The sequence below is a fragment of the Hemitrygon akajei genome, chromosome 8, assembly GCF_048418815.1.
Source record: "Hemitrygon akajei chromosome 8, sHemAka1.3, whole genome shotgun sequence".
NCBI classification, from domain to species: Eukaryota; Metazoa; Chordata; class Chondrichthyes; order Myliobatiformes; family Dasyatidae; genus Hemitrygon; species Hemitrygon akajei.
The window spans coordinates 100,981,854-100,999,102 of NC_133131.1; the positions used below are offsets into that span (position 1 = coordinate 100,981,854).

The 17,249-nt window shown below is 40.5% G+C and overlaps 1 protein-coding gene across 1 annotated transcript in view; it reads right to left on the reverse strand.

Moving 5' to 3' along the window:
* Positions 1 to 16,240, reverse strand: part of stx17 (syntaxin 17) — a 110,081-nt gene extending 93,841 nt beyond the window's left edge. The window contains exons 1-2 of the mRNA XM_073054279.1: positions 16,152 to 16,240; positions 6,899 to 7,071 (exon numbers count right to left, since the gene is read on the reverse strand). Of these exons, the coding sequence (XP_072910380.1) occupies positions 6,899 to 7,021 (123 nt within the window). The 5' untranslated portion in view covers positions 7,022 to 7,071; positions 16,152 to 16,240. The remainder of the gene's footprint in view (positions 1 to 6,898; positions 7,072 to 16,151) is intronic.
* Positions 16,241 to 17,249: the final 1,009 nt, after the last annotated feature.

The following is a 17,249-nucleotide window of genomic DNA, read 5'->3' on the forward strand; positions in this document are numbered from 1 at the left end:
GAGAGGAGGGAGAGAGGAGGGGGAGAGGGGGAGAGAGGGAGATTGGAGTTGCTGTACTGTACATGTTTCAACAAGACTTCCAAATTTTGTTAGTTTTCTGCACAGCTGATTGGTGTTGAAGGGTGGACATTGCTCTTGTGTAGTGCACAGCTTTCAGGCTGAAGGATCAATAAAAAGACACCATTGCTGTGGGTCATACTGGCAACCCAAAACATTCCCAGGCCTGCCCAGATAAAATAAACTTATATTGAGGACAACATTTTAATTGACTGGAATTATTAATTGAAATAATATAGGTGATTCCAAAAAAAAGGTGCATGATGGGGAAATTTCATGGTGGTTTTCATGATCAGCAGCCCAAAATCTGTAAGATACACCTAAAAGCATTCAGGAACCAAAACCTTTGTTGTCCAGTGTTACCTTACCAACTCACCCAATTTGTTGATGTAGAAAACTGGAGGATCACCTGAATAAATACCAACTCTCTGTAAAGTCCAATAGTATAGCAGATTTTCACCAGACCACAGCAGAATGAACCAAAAGAGCATTCAAGGCAAGTCTGGGAAATGACCATGAGACAAAGGAATAGAATCCAGTCATTCAGCCCATCAAGTCTGCTCCACCATTTCATCATGGCTGATCCCAGATCCCACTCAACCCTACACACCTGCCTCTCACCATATCCCTTGATGCTACGACCAATCAGGACGCTATCAACTTCTGCTTTAAATATACCTACAGACTTGGCCTCAAGCATAGTCTGTGGCAGAGCATTGCACAAATTCATCACTCTTTGTCTAAAAAAATTTCCTCTTACTTCTGTTAAAAGGTTGCCCTTTAATTTTGAGGCTGTGCCCTCTAGTTCTGGATGTCTCCAGCAGAGGAAACATCCTCTACACATCCACCTTATCCATTCCTTTTAACATCTGGTAGGTTTCAATGAGATCACCATGCGTTCTTCTAAATTCCAGTGAGTACAGGTCCAAATCTACCAATCACTCCCTTCATTCCCGGAATCATCCTCATGAACCTCCTCTGGAGTCTCTCCAATGACAATACATCCTTTCTGCGATAAGGTGCCCAAAACTGTTGACAATACTCCAAGTGCAGCCTGACTATAGACTTAGAAATCTTCAGCATTATCCCCTTGTTTTTATATTCTATTGCCCTTGAAATAAATGCCAACATTGCATTGCATTTGCTTTCTTTGCCACAGACTCAACCTGTGAATAAACATTCTGGGAGTCTTACACGAGAGCTCCTAAGTCCCTTTGCATCTTTACACCTGGTAATACAGAAGTATAGATCTGGGGATGGGTACAAAACCATCTCAAAGACACTGAATATACCTCAGAGTTCCATGCAGCCTAACATGAAAAAGTGGAAAAAATATGAAACCATAGTTACAATGTTGTCAGGCTGCCCTTCTAAACTTAGTCACTGGAGAAGAATGGCACCTGTAAGAGAGGCTACTGTGACACCAACAGTCACACGGAGTGAGCAGTTGAAGTCAATGGCTGCAACTGGAAATAAAGTTCATGGCTCCACAATCTCTAAGGCCTTCCACAAAAAGGGTATTTATGGAAGAGTGGCAAGGAAGAAGCCCTGGCTAAAAGAAAAGTATATTCTTGGCCATAAAGACTTTGCAAAGTGTCACTTAAAAGATATAAAGATGTGGAAGAAGATCTTATGGTTGAATGAGATTAAAATGGAACTTCTCAGCCTCAGAACTAAGCAGCACGTGTGGTGTAAATCTAATACTGTACATCAGCCTGGTAACACCGACCCTACTGTAAAGCATGGTGGATGTTGCATCATGATATAAGGATGTTTTCAGCAGCAGGAACTGGAAATCTGGTCAGGATTGATGAGAAGGTAAACGCTGCTAAATACAGAGAGATCCTGATTAAAAACCTGCTAGCCTCTGCCAGAAAGTTTAAACTATGAAGGAAGCTCGTCTTTCACCACGGCAGCTACCCTACGCACTGCCACAGCAACCATGGAGAGGCTTCAAATAAAGAAAATTGATGTCCTTGAGTGGCCCAGTCAGAGTCCTGACCTTAACCCAATTGTACATCTCTGTCAAGGCCTCAAGATTTCAGTCCCCTGTTGCCCCACCCTCTGACTAACCTAGTCTAGGTCGAACAATGGGCAAATCTTGCTCCATCACATTGTGCAAAGCTGATAGAGACTTACCCAAAAAGAATACTGGCTGTAATAGCTACAAGAGATGGTTCAATTAAGGATTGAGCAAAGGTGAATACTTTTGAACTGCTGACATTTTAGTTATTGAATTTTTATTTTTTCATGCCTTACAATTTTCCCTGTTTTTGGGGCTCTAATGTGAAAAAAATGAGCATGTGATTCACAAATAAAAATCTCAGTTTGTTGATCAAAATCCCCCATTTTAATACTAATTTATGGGGCCAAAGCGTTAGGGCTAAATACTTTTTCAAGGCACTGTAACATGGATGAGGCAGGTGGAAAGGGCTAACTTCTGTGCTGTAATTTCAATTTATTATCAGCTAATGCAAGGGTCATGATTTGAGAGTTAGGGGGCAAAAGTTTAAGGGTAACATGAGGGGGAATTTCTTTACTCAGAGAGTGGTAGCTGTGTGGAATGAGCTTCCAGTAGAAGTGGTAGAGGCAGGTTTGGTATTGTCATTTGAAGTAAAATTGAATAGGTATATGGATAGGAAAGGAATGGAGGGTTATGGGTTGAGTGAGGCCAGTGGGACTAGGTGAGTGTAAGCGTCGGCACGGACTAGAAGGGCCGAGGTGGCCTGTTTCCGTCCTGTAATTGTTATATGGTTATATGGTTAAGGGTCTCAGAAGGAAACTGCCATAGCTGAGCTGCTAAAATTGAACATATAACCTGCAGTACCAAGGGTCCCAACACACTCAACGACTGCTATACTACGATTAGAAATACCTACCATTCCATGCCTAGCCTGCATTTTGGAACATTTGATCACTTGACTCTCCTTCTCCTGCCTGCAGGGGCGAAAGAGCAAAGCTCTAGAGGTAAGGACAACAAAGAGGTGATCGCAGGAGGCAGAGGAGCAGCTATTAGATTGCTTCGAGTTGGTTGACTGGGCCATGTTCAAGTACTCATCAGAGGATCTTAATAAGTACACCATGGTTGTCATGGATTTTATAAAAATAGTCGTAGAAGAACACCACAAAATCACTCAGAGTCTTCCCCAACTAGAAGCCCTGGATGACCCATGAGATCCATAATCTATTGAGTACGAGATCAGTGACATTCAGATCTGACAACTAAGTAGGATACAAGAGGTCCAGCTATGATCTCCAGAAAGCCATCTCACATGCAAATTCTGGACCAAACTTGAATCAACAGTTATGGCAGGGCTTAAATGCTATTACCTCTGAGGAAGTGAAACCAAGCGACATTGGTGACAACAGGGCATTGCTCCCAGATGAACTCAATGCCTTCTACACTTGCTTTTTGACCTTCAAAACATGGAGGAACCTTCACAGCCCCTGATGATCCTGTGATTTCAGTCTCTGAGGCCAATGCTAGAGCATTCTTCATGAAGGTGAACCCACAGAAAGCATCTAGCCCAGATGGGGTACCTGGCTGAGTACTAAAGACCTGCGCTTATCAATTGGCTGGAGTGTTCACCAATATCTTTAACCTCTTGCTTCAGCAGTCTGAGGTACCCCCTACTTCAAGAAGGTTTCAACTATACCGATGTCTAAGAAGAATGTGGTAACCTGCCTCAATGACTATCGTCCACTAGCACTTATATCCACTGTGATGAAGTGCTTTAAGAGGATGGTGATGAAACACATCAACTTCTGCCAGGGAAGTAACTTGGATCTGCTCCAATTTGCCTACAGATCCATTGCAGATACTATTTCATTGGCTCTTCACTCAACCCTGGAACATTTGGACAGCGAAGATGTAAATACATCCAGATAATCTGCATTGACTACAGTTTATCATTCAATTTCATCTCTTAAAACTAATCAATAAGCTTCAAGACCTTGGCCTCAATACCTCCTTGTGCAATTGGATCCTCAATTTCCTCACTTGCAAACTCTAGTTAGTTCAGATTGACAAAAACATCTCCTCCACAATCTCCATCAGCAGAGGTGAACCACAAAGCTGTGTGCTTATACCCCTACTCTACTCTCTTCATACTTGTCACTATGAGGCTAAGCACAGCTCCAATGCCATATTTAAGTTTGCTGACAACACTATTGTCTTTGGCTGAATCAAAGCCAGATCAATGATAGGAAGCAGATTGAAAATCTGGTCAAATGGTGGCACCTCTCATTCAATGTCAGCAAAACCAAAGGATAATTATTGACTTCAGGAGGAGGAAACATAGAAACATAGAAATCTACAGCACATTGCAAGCCCTTCGGCAGACAATGTTGTGCCAACCATGTAACCTAATTCTAGAAACTGCCTAGAATTTCCCTACCGTATAGCCCTCTATTTTTCTAAGCTGCATGTACCTATCTAAGAGTCTCTTAAAAGACCCTATTGCATCCGCCTCTACCACCTTCGCTGGCAGTGCATTCCACGCACCCACCACTCTCTGTGTGAAAAACTTATCTCTGACATTCTCTTGTACCTACTTCCAAGCACCTTAAAACTAAGCCCCCTCATGTTAGCCATTTCATCCCTGGGAAAGAGTCTCTGGCTCTCCACATGATCAATGCCTCTCATCATTTTATACACCTCTATCAGGTCACCACTCATCCTCCGTTGCTCCAAGGAGAAAAGGCCAAGTTCACTCTACCTTTTCTCATAAGACATGCTCCCCAATCCAGGCAATGTCCTTGTAAATATCCTCTGCACTCTCTCTATAGTATCCACATCTTTCCTGTAGTGAGGTGACCAAGTAGGGTCTGACCAAGATCTTATATAGCTGTAACATTACCTCACAGCTTTTGAACTCAATCCCATGGTTGATGAATGCCAACACACCATATGCCTTCTTAACCACAGAGTCAACCTGCGCAGCAGCTTTGAGTGTCCTTTGGACATGACTCCCAAGATCCTGCTGATCCTCCACACTGCCAAGAGTCTTACCATTAATATTATATTGTCTTCAAATTTGAACTACTTCACACTTATCTGGGTTGAACTCCATATGCCACTTCTCAGACCAGTTCTGCATCCTATTGATGCCCCACTGTAACCTCTGACAACTGTCCAGACTATCAACACTCCCAACTTTTGTGTCATCAGCAAACTTACTAACCCACCCCTCTGCTTACTCATCCATGTCATTTATAAAAATCACAAAGAAGGGTCCCATAACAGATCCCTGCAGAACACCACTGGTCACCATCTTCCAGGCAGAATACGAATCATCTACAAACATCCTTTGCCTTCTGTGTGCAAGCCAATTCTGGATCCACAAAGCAAGGTCTCCTTGTATCCCATGCCTCATTACTTTCTGAATGAGCTTTGCATGGGGAACCTTATCAAATGCCTTACTGAAATCCATATACATTACATCCATTGCTCTGCCTTCATCAATGTGAAACTTGTGGTCCATGAGCCAATCCTCATCAGGGAGATCAGAAGTGGTGAGGTTAACAACTTTACATTCCTTGATGTTATCATTTCAGAGGATCTGCCTCGGCCCAGCATGTAAATGCCATTATGAAGGAAGCACAGCAGTGCCTCTACTTCCTTAGAAGTTTGTAAAGATTTGGCATGACATCTAAAACTTCGACAAACTTTTATAGATGTGTGGTGGAGAGTATATTGCCCAGTTGCATCATGGCCTGGTATGGAAACACCAATGCCCTTGAACAGAAAATCCTACAAAAGGTAGTAGATACAGCCCAGTCCATCACAGAAAAAGCCCATCCCACCACTGAGCATATCTACACACAGTGCTGTCGCAAGAAAGCAACATTCATCATCAAGGACCCCTCCACTCAAGCCATGCTCTCTTCTCGCTGCTGTCTTCAGAGGAAGGTACAGGAGCCTCAGGGCCCACACCATCAGGTTCAGGAACAGTTATTAATCCTCATACATCAGACTCTTGAACCAGAGGGGTTAACTTCACTCATCCATCAATAAAATGTTCCCATAAACCTTGGATTCACTTTCAAGGACTCTTCATTTCAGTTTCTCGATATTTATTGCTTATTTATTTATTATTTTTTCCTTTTATATATGCACAGACTGCTATCTTTTGCACACTGGTTGTTTGTCCATATGAGGGTGCATTTTTTCATTTATCCTTTTGTGTTTCTTGGATTTACTGTGTATGCCTGGAAGCAAATGGATCTCAGGGTTTTATTTAATGATGTATATGTACTTTGATAATAAATGAATTTTGAACTTTGACCTGCTGAATTCCTCCATTATACTGTGTGTGTTGTACATGTGTTTTCTGCCCACTGACTTCAATACTATCATGATGCCATTCACAGTTAATGGTTCCCTTGATATCAGTCACTCTTGAGGCAACTTTGGAATACAGCTCTTTGGTACAAGTTGGGACCCAAGACCATAATGAAGTCTGAAGCCAAGTGGTCCTGGCAAAGCCCAAACTGGGCATTAGCAAGCAGGTTGCTGGTGTGTAAGGGTTGCTCAATAGCACAGTGTTTAAGCTATTGAGACCTTTTGTCACTTTCTTGATTATAAAAAGTAGACTGACAGGATGCCAGTTGGCTGCAATTAATTTCTCCTTTTTATGGAAGGAATAAACTTGATCCATTAATAAATTCAATCGATCTTCAACATTTAACCTATTTTAGTTTTAAGTTTAGCATACTTTACACAATTTCATTATTATTCAGTGTGTGTTTTTGATCTTGAGCTGGATTCTTTATTTTTCCATTATAAATACAAGTCTGAATGAAAATATGTACAGCATAACATTTGCAAAAATCTACAAACCTTCTCAATATTTATCTGGTGCTTATGTAACCGTTCCAAATCTGTTGGGATTGCAACTTTAACGAATTTCTGGATAGCTGGTTCCAGCCGTCGATACTTCAGTTTTGCAGGACCTTCTGCCATGCTGTTTCCGAGCAACAATTTGCGTTTTTTGGTTGAAGACACATCGGGACCTTAATTCAAAATTTTAAAAAAAGAGTTCAAGAGTAAACACTGATTCTGCAGGAATTTTAACAAACTCTATTTCTTCATAAAGTTCCAGGCCCAGTAGTGTCCGGTGTCATTGGTGTCAAATGATCATTTCTACAATTGTGCTAAAAACTTGATTGACAAACTTTCAAGTTACCACATTTTAAACGCAACTGATTTCTTGTAGGAAATGTCAGCCAAAACGTGTTTATGCTCAACACCTCAAATACAGCTGTCAAATAAAAGTAAGTCCTCTAAATTCATTTAGATTACCTTATTCTGCACTCATTCAAACATACAAACCAACAAACTAGGAACAGAGTAGGCCCTCACATCATGGCCAATCTGAATGTAACTTTAAATCCACATTGTTTCCCATTTCCCCACATAACTTTTCACTCCTTGTCAACCTTGGATCTATCTACTTCTGCGTTAAAAATAACTAAAGAATCTGCTTACACCAAACTTTGAGAGAGAGTTCCAATAATTAGTTACAAAGACACAGAGTGGAAACAGACCCTTCAAAAGTATCTGCACCAGTCATCAAGAATGCATTTTTCACACTAATCTTACTCTAATTCATTGGATGCGATTCCTCACATTTCTCAATTCACCAACCCCTAAAAAAAAGTTCAGTTCATCCCTGTCATAAGTAGGTGATCCCCTACTTTTTTTAAACAGGGACCCCGAGTTTGATATTCTCCCACAAGAGAAAATATACTCTTCAAATCCACCTCTCAAGACCTCACAGGATCTTATGCTTCAATCAAGCCTCCTCCTACTCTTCTAAATTTCAGCAGGTACAAACCTAGCCTATTCAACCTTTCCTCAGAGACAACCTACCCATTCCATATAGTAGCCCAGGATACAACCTCAGGACTGCTTCAACTGCACTAAAAGTTTTCCTCAATTCTGGAGCCAACAACTGTACATAGTACACCAAATCACAGGAATTTTAGAAACTGAAAACTAATGGCTTAATTATTTTACTACTGACTTTTAAAACTCTAGGATGAAATGTTCCAGGATCTAGAGATTTGTCAGACAGTAGCTCCAACCATCTGTTCAGTACCAGTTCCCAGTTACAAACACTAGTATCAATTACTAATATTTGTAATTTGCCTATTTCTTGGAGGTTACTTGCATATTAACCAGCAAAAATTGATGCAAATACTTATTTAATCCACCTACCATGTCTTTATTTTGTCACCAGACTTACTTTCTATGAGACAAACATTGACTTTATTAAGGCAACATGAGTTAATCTGCAGATGCTGGAAATAAATAAAAACACAAAATGCTGGCAGAATTCAGCAGGCCAGACAGCATCTATTGGAGGAGGCAGTGACGATGTTTCAGGCCGAAAAACGTCGTCACTACCTCCTCCCATAGATGCTGTCTGGTCTGCTGAGTTCTGCCAGCATTTTGTGTTTTTATTGACTTTATTAACTCTTTTCTCTTTAAAGATCTATGGAAACTCTCAAATTTTATGTTTGCATGCTTTTGCCTCATGCTCTAACTTTAATTTTTTGGGCATTTTTTGCTGATTTTATACTGTGTTATTTCCTGACTTGCCACCCATTTTGCACAATTATGTCCAATCAGGTATGAAAAGAAAATGAAAACAAAAATTAAATTAAGTTGTTAATGTACATGCATGCAATATTACAAAATATCATTAAAACAACTGAACATTATTATTGCATTAAGACACACATTAGTTGGTAACATTAGCCAGGGATATTTTATATATTGAATTCTTTTGTGATAAAAGAATTGTAAATGCTTATTGATGCAGATCATTAGATGGTGCTTCAGTAAATTGTTGTATTAAGCAGATGGGCACACAGTTATTCTGCCTAGGCCGGGGCGGTACCATGGTAAATGTGGTAAACCACACCCCATGTTCTCAACTGCACGTAAGCAATGCAATTAAATTATTTTCATTGACCTAAAAACATATTTACACAGTTTCTGGTTTGAATATAGTCTTATCAGCTCAGAAAATAATACAATTTTTAAAAAATCAAAACTTTAGCTTTGTAGCATAACATTTTCAAAGGGCATTAGCACAAAAATTGTTTGTTCGATTTCACCTTTACCATCAGGTGGCTTACTAATTCCAAACCTTTCATTTAGCATAGTATTTCTAGCACTTTTAATGAGTGGAAAATTCAGGGATCATGTACTTGAAAAGTTGCATTTGAAATTAGGTATGTTTGTACACTCATTTTGACATTAAACTCAGCATAAACAATTAGAAATACTTTATGATTCATCCTGTAGTCATGAAAATAGTGCATTTAAAAAAGCAAAAATTTTATGAGAATAATTTCTGTTTAAAAGTTATCACACAACATCAATCAGGTGATTCTTTTTCCCTTCCTGCACTAGATTCTGTATTTAATTTTATACCCATTTCTAAATGGTCTAAAATCATGAAAAGTGCTTGCACAGCCCTAGACACAAAGGTGGAGCTATTATACTAAGCCTAAGGTACACTGGGTGTTAGGGTGTGAGGATCAACAGACAGACATCAAAGAGAGGGGAAATGTGAGGAAAATTTAACTATAGAAGATTCTTGTTAATTGGGCCAACAATCAGGGCAGCCACTTATTTGGGTCAACTCTTAAAGAACAAAATCTATTCAAGATAATAGCTGTGATTCCCTTTGTTTACTTGGGATACTATGGTGCTTAATTGCGACAACAGACTGAAGCCGAACAGTTTTTAACTCACATCAGCCATGTGCACTTGCATGACCATTAGACACAACACTGTGCTTCAAGCCAACAGTTGTTAAGTAGCTTCAGTTGCATGTGTTTGTGTTGAAAAAGCAGCAATAATTAATCCTTTTTCAACCAGTAGAAACATTAGTATTGGTAGTGTTCAAATTTGTTCTATATTTCATTTAAATACATAATTTTTACTCAGCTTGTCATTTTTGCACCTTTTTAGCAATTTCCATGAAACTTAGGCAAATTGATGCAACCGCTCAATTGGGTTAAAATGTACTAGTCCCAATAAGTCCCAGTTAATCAGAATCTACTGTACATGCAAGCAAGCAGTATATGCCCTGATGCTTGAAAGTTTACAATATTATCTTCCAGTTGTGCACACCTTCAGATACTATTCACCAAGAAATCTGAGAGACAGCTACCATTTGAAATTTTCACAAATGAGCCCAAGCAAGATTGATAACTTTCCGTATGGAGAATCGTGGGTGTAAACTCATTCTTTCTCTGTGATGCAGCTCATCAGCACACCAACGCACTATAACACCGTTCAGACTTCTGTACCATGTCTATAAGCAGATTCTATAGAATTGCATGCTTGGAGAACAGGCTGTGGTCTGGGTCTTTCTCCCACATGAAGTTTCAGTCTTATCTGAGGGAAATCCCCTGCTTTTCTTTCAGTTGCTTGAACCACATAGAAGCCAGGATATAACAAAGTATTGCTTAAATTGTACATGGTGTCAATTATTTTCTAAAAACAGTATTAAGGATTTGCAATAAACATAGATTTGTATGGTACAGAAACAGGCCTTTTGGCCCACTACATACATGTCCACACTGATATCATTTATCTGCATTGGGACAATAATCTGCTATGCCCTGCTTATTCAAATACCTGTCTAAATGTCTTTTAAACATAATGATTATATCTGACTCTATCACCTTCCTCTGGTCATACATTTCACATATCAATTATTCATTGTGTTTTTCAAAAAGCCCAACCTATCCAATCTCTCTCCATGGTCCTCCAATCCAAGCAACATTTGACAAATTTCATTTGCATTCCCTCCAATGCATCACATCTTTCCATGGACACCCTCCATTGTGTTGTCTGTTATAAAATTTCTGTTAAATGTGATAGCTCAGAAAAAATATGACAGCTCAAGTCTGGGCACCAATGAGGTGCTTTGGTCCAGAAGATATTTAAAACCCCCCTCTATCATTACCAACTTGCGATGAAATCAATGAGTGCAGCACAGTCTGCTGGAATTGACACCAGTTATAGATAAAATCAAACAGCCAGCTTGGAGAAGCAGCAACAGAGGATGACATGTATGCTGAACAACAGGCAATAGACACAGCTGAGCAGTCCCACAATCTGCAACTTCATTGCAGTCATGCAACCTGCAGCCTTCATACCGACTTGTAAATTGCGTTGGAAAATTAAATAGTTAACGGGAGATGCAGGCTCCAAGAAGATCCCCTTCATCCGCAATGCAGGACTTAGTATGAGAGTGCCAAAAACAAGACTGAATCAATTGTTGGATGACTCACATATCTACACTGGTGGGACCGACATAGATTTGGAGACCACTTCACCTTAATATAAAAAGGTTTTCGACGCCTACCCATTTCAATTCACCTTCCCATTCCCATTTCTACATGTCGATCCATGGCCTCCTCTACTGCCACGATGAGGCCATACTGAGGTTGGAGGAGCAACACTTCCTATTCTGTCTGGGTAGCATCCAACCTGATAGCATAAACATTGATTTCTCTAACTTCTGTAATTTTTCCCTCTCCCTCTTCTCTCTTTTCAATTCCCCATTCTGGCTTCCCTCTCACCCATTCTCTTCTTCTCACTGCCCACCACCTGCCTTTGGTTCCCCTCCTCCCTCCTTTTCTTCCACGGTCCACTGTCCTCTGCTATCAGATTCCTTCTTCTTCAGCTCTTTACCTCTCCAACTTATCACCTCACTTCATCCTTCCTTCCCACACCCAGCCACCTACCTTCTCTCTCACCTGGATTGACCTATCACATGTCGGCTTGTACAGCTCCCCCTCCCCACTCCTTAATTTGGCTTGTACACCCCTTCCTTTCCAGTCCTGATAAAATGTCTTGGGCCAAAACGGCAACTTTTTATTCCCCTCCATGAATACTGCCTGACTTGTTGAGTTCCTTCAGTAATTTTGTGTGTGTTGCTCAAAATTTCCAGCATAGAACCATAGAACATTACAGCACAGAAACAGGCCTTTTGGCCCTTCTTGGCTGTGCCAAACCATTTTTCTGCCTAGTCCCACTGACCTGCACCTAGACCATATCCCTCTGCATTCACCACTTCATCTGGCAGCTCATTCCACACTCCCACCACTCTCTGTGTGAAGAAGCTCCCCATAATGTTCCCTTTAAACTTTTCCGTTTTCACCCTTAACCCATGTCCTCTGGTTTTTTCTCCCCTAGCCTCAGTGGATAAAACCTGCTTGCATTCACTCTATCTATACCCATCATAATTTTATACACCTCTATCAAATCTCTCATTCTTCTACACTCCAGAGAATAAAGTCCTAACCTATTCAGCCTTCTTCTGTAACTCAGTTTCTCAAGTCCCAGCAACATCCTTGTAAACCTTCTCTGCAACTTTTTCAACCTTATTAATATCCTTCCTGTAATTAGGTGACCAAAACTGCACACAATACTCCAAATTCGACCTCACCAATGTCTTATACAACCTCACCATAACTTTCCAACTCTTATACTCAATACTTTGATTTATAAAGGCCAATGTGCCAAAAGCTCTCTTTACAACCCTATCTACCTGTGACACCACTTTTACGGAATTATGTATCTGTATTCCCAGATCCCTCTGTTCTACTGCACTCCTCAAAATCTATTGTGCTTACCTGAAATGTTCATTCCCTCCACAAGTACATAATGACTGCAATAGCTACCATTTCCAAAATGCAGTGCAATTACCCGCATGGACTACAACGACAGTATCTACCAAAAATAAGATGTATAAGGGCAATAGGCACAGAGGAACTTGACCTTCTGCAAACTCCCCGCCAACATGTCAACATTTCTTCATTGTTGCTGGCTCTAAATCCTGGAATTCCCTACCCAGTCAGAAGGTTGCTATCAACATCTTCTCAAAAGCAATTAGGGATAGCAAATAAATACTGGCCTTATTAGAAATATACACATCTGAAAAACTAAAATCTTCAGAATTACTGTCACAATGCTTTCTCATATCCTATACCCTTAGATGTTTTGTGGCTGTTTGAATGCAGAAATCATGGAGAAAGTAGATCATTTAAACATTGTGACCCCCGCATCTATTTTTGCAAAAATTTAATTTAATCTGTTGTTTGTAGTTAATTAATGTTTTAAGTATATAGAGATTAAAGAAACTATGTGGTTGTGCAGTTACAAAACATTAGTGCATTAGGCTGTGTTAAGAAAATAGCCAAAGAAAGATCATGTACTTTGATTCTTCATAAGCATCAAGAGATTTAAGGCTGAGTACCAATTAGGAGGATAAACAACCAATGGTCAAGATTTGTATTTCTGGGCTCATATCATGTCAAAAGACTATAACACCATAAGACATAGGAGCAGAATTAGGCCATTCAGCCCATCAAGTCTGCTCTGCCATTCTATCATGTTTGATTCTTTATCCCTCTCAACCCCATTCTCCTGCCTTCTTCCCATGACCTCTGATGCCATGATTAATCAAGAACCTATCAACTTACACCTTAAATATATCCAGTGAACTGGCCAGCATAGGCATCTGAGGCAATGAATTCCATAGATTCACCACCATCTGGGTAAAGAAATTTTTCCTCATCTCTATTCTAAATGGATGTCCCTTATTCTGAGGTTGTGTCCTCTGGTCCTAAACACCCCCCCCCCCCCCGACTATAGGAAACATCCTTTCCACATCCACTCTATCTGGGCCTTTCAGTATTTGATAGGTTTCAATGAGATCCCCACTCATTCTTCTATACTCCAGCGAGTACAGGCCCAGACATCAAATGCTCCTCATATGTTAATCCTTTCATTCCTGGGATCCTTATCATGAGCTTCCTCTGGACCTACTCCAATGCCAGCATATTTTTTCTTAGATAAGGGGCACAAAACTGCTCACAAGTGTGGTCTGACTGATGCCTTATAAAACCTCAGCATTAGATTCATGCTTTAGTATATAAAATAATGTGAGGTTCAGATAAGGTTCACAGTCAAAGAGTTTTTTTCCGCAGAGTGGGAATGTCAAATATTAGAGGGCATCAGCTTACTGTGAGGGGGAACGTGTAAAGCAGATGTGTGGGGCATTTTTTTTCACACAAACCCTGGAAGCACTGCCAGGAGAAGTGGTAGAGGTAGATTCAACAGCAACATCCAAGAGGCATTTAGACAGGCACATGAACAGGCTGGGGATGGAGGAACATTGACCACGTGCAGGCAGATGGGATTAACTAAGACTGGCTGGTTGGAACACAATGGGCATACAGGCCCATTCTTGTGCTGTGCTGTTTTATGTTACAAAGCTGGTTGACAGTGTAAACTGCGAGGAGGATCAAGAAAAAACCTCAATGAGAAGAAGACTGTTAAAATTTAGAGACAAGGACATTGCAGATAGAATATAATAAAGGAAGGTGTGAGGTAATTCCTTTATTGTAGAAAAATATAGAAAAGCAGAATATTTTCTAAATTGTAAGATTGAAAAGGCTGGTGTTTGGAAAAACTTGGGTGCCCATGTACACAATATTTAGGAACAGCAAAGTAAATAGTACACTGACCTTTATTGCAAGACTTAGTTGATCAAGACCACCCTGTAATTTTGATAACCTTCTTCACTATCTATGATGCCAGCTATTTTAGTATCTTAAGTTATGGCAGAATTGAGAGAATTAGCCATGGGGAAGAAAGCACAAAGGCCCTAATCATGCTCCTATTTTTTAACATTGTCTGGCTGATGTCACAGCTTCAACTTTTTGCAGAGAATGACTCTCCCAAAACTGTATTTTTTTTTTACTATTTTGTAGGCCACAGCAGAAACCAAGAGGTATTGGATCATATAAACACATACCAGAGAGTGTCAGGAGCCACGAACCCTAACTATTGATATGTAAATATCTCAATTTGCTGACATTGACAGGTATGTTCATATACAGAATATATCCACTAAGGCAAAATTTTTCATATTGAATGCATGGCTGCAAAAGCATGCCTGTGTGACGAACCAATAGAAAAAAATGAAAAGGAATGTCAGGAAGTACTTGGTAGATCAGGTACTATATGTTGACAAAGAACCTGAATTAGCATTTAAGGTGGTTGAAATCTCATTAGGACTTGCTGATGAAAATACATCAATTGAAAATTTTGCTTTTCTAGCCACAGATTTGACCTAGCCCGCTAACATACATCGTGTATTTCCTGTTTTCATGCAGATTTCTAGCTAATATATTTCTTCACATTTGTACTATTGTTGTCAACAAATACAAGTAAAATAGATGTTGGACTTCAATGACTGAATTGCAAGGTTTGTCAGGTGCAGTATTCGAGTGTCCTGCTCTAGCAGCAAACTACGGCAACAATTTCAACACATTTACCTTTGATCCAAATTCACTGAGGGAGGAATTACTGTCTTCACCAGTGCAAAACAATGCAACTAGAAAGGGTTTTATTTCACTGAAGGAACGGAGAAGGGGATGTGTCCAAAAATGAAAGGTTTATATGTTTATGGAATTGAATTGTATTAAGTATATTCCAAATTAGTGCACATCCATGTTTATTAATCCTAGAGGGAATAGCTCTTACGGTATCTAAAACTGTTGACAAGAAAGGGGAGGATGGTTGTGGAAGTCTACAAATTCCACTATTCTACCTATAACTATAATTTGGTGTATGGGTGGGATCTTCCGTCAACTTGTCATGACCAGCATGTCCAGGTCCGTCTGTCGCCTTTTACGACCGGTGATCGCCACAAACCAGGAAGTCGTTGGTATAACTGATAAGCAGTTGTTCAAGTCCAGGAGGGCCCTGTTATGTATGTATTGCTACCAGCCGCGAGTCAGGAGATGTTGGACGGTGGTTTGATGGCATTCCAGTTACCCGTGCAGCCCAGGGCAGCGTATGAACGAGTCCACTCACGTTGTCACCTGTCATCTGGGCCGGGCCGCTGCCCCTGAACCGACACCTTTAATGTGTGCCGACTCTCGGCTTTTGATACCGGGGCAGCCAGCCCAAGCATCAAGTCGAAGGTTTGTCTCACATACACTGACAAAGCGCCAGGACTCTGTGGAAAGAGGCATAAACTGAAAGACCGTACCTCCGGTCCCGGCACAGCCGCCGTTCCGAGTCCGCCCAACTGAGCTCGCCGAGCCGACACCGCAACTTGACAACACAACTACTTCCGGCGTCACCTAAAACAACGCCCCCGAGTGCCGGGGCCGGGGCCGGGGCCGGGACTCAGGAGCAAACAGAAACCTAAAACTCCGGGTACTACAAATGTGAAAATAACTATATCCCCAAAAAATGTCTTAACGCGCGCTTTACACAACGCAGTGATACCCTCCACTAACTTTACCGAGGAATTTGTTTATACTTTGAGGATTGTTTCACGCAGAAATCAACGATAAATGATAAGTTACTGTATTGAAATAATGTGGGCATTATGAAACCCAGTCCAAAAGTAATCCGATTAAACTGTGCGTGGGTGTCATTGATTTGTGAATTAATAATCGAAATTACCTCTCATTTTTTAAAAATTTCACATTGCGTCTTCTAGGTTCAATCACAGAGGAATCCTCCCGTGCTCATGCAGGGTTTCGGCCCGAAACGTCGAGTCTTCATTCATTTCCATAGGTACTGCTTGACCTGCTGCGTTCTTCCCAGCAATTTGTGTGTGTTCCTCTCGGACTGTTTGATATGTCAATATCTACCGCAAGGAAATCAAAGTATTTGCTAAATGCGATCCTCACACTTGGCATGAGCAGTGTGTTTCTCCATACAGGGATGAGAATCATTTGTTTACCAATTTATGGATGCCAAGACCTCGATCAAATTAGTACCAGTGCCACCACATTTGTCTTCAGTGTTTTAAGTCATCAATGACTTAGTCAGTACAAAGTCAGTAAATTTGCAAAAGAAAAGGACCCTATTCAACTTTTAGGTCCCAACAATAAATTGTGTGGAATAAAAACTAAATAGGGCAGTCTATAACTTAAACTGTTTCTATAATAGACTACAACATATTCTGAACAGGGCCTTTGCTTATTATGGAAGAAATACAAGGAGCAGGCTGTCTTCCCTAACTATAGTTTGGTTGCCCATTTGCATCACCACCCATAGTTAATTGTGAGCAGGACCTATGACAGTAATATAAACATGACATAAATTTCAGAATGAAACCCAGCAGATTATGCTG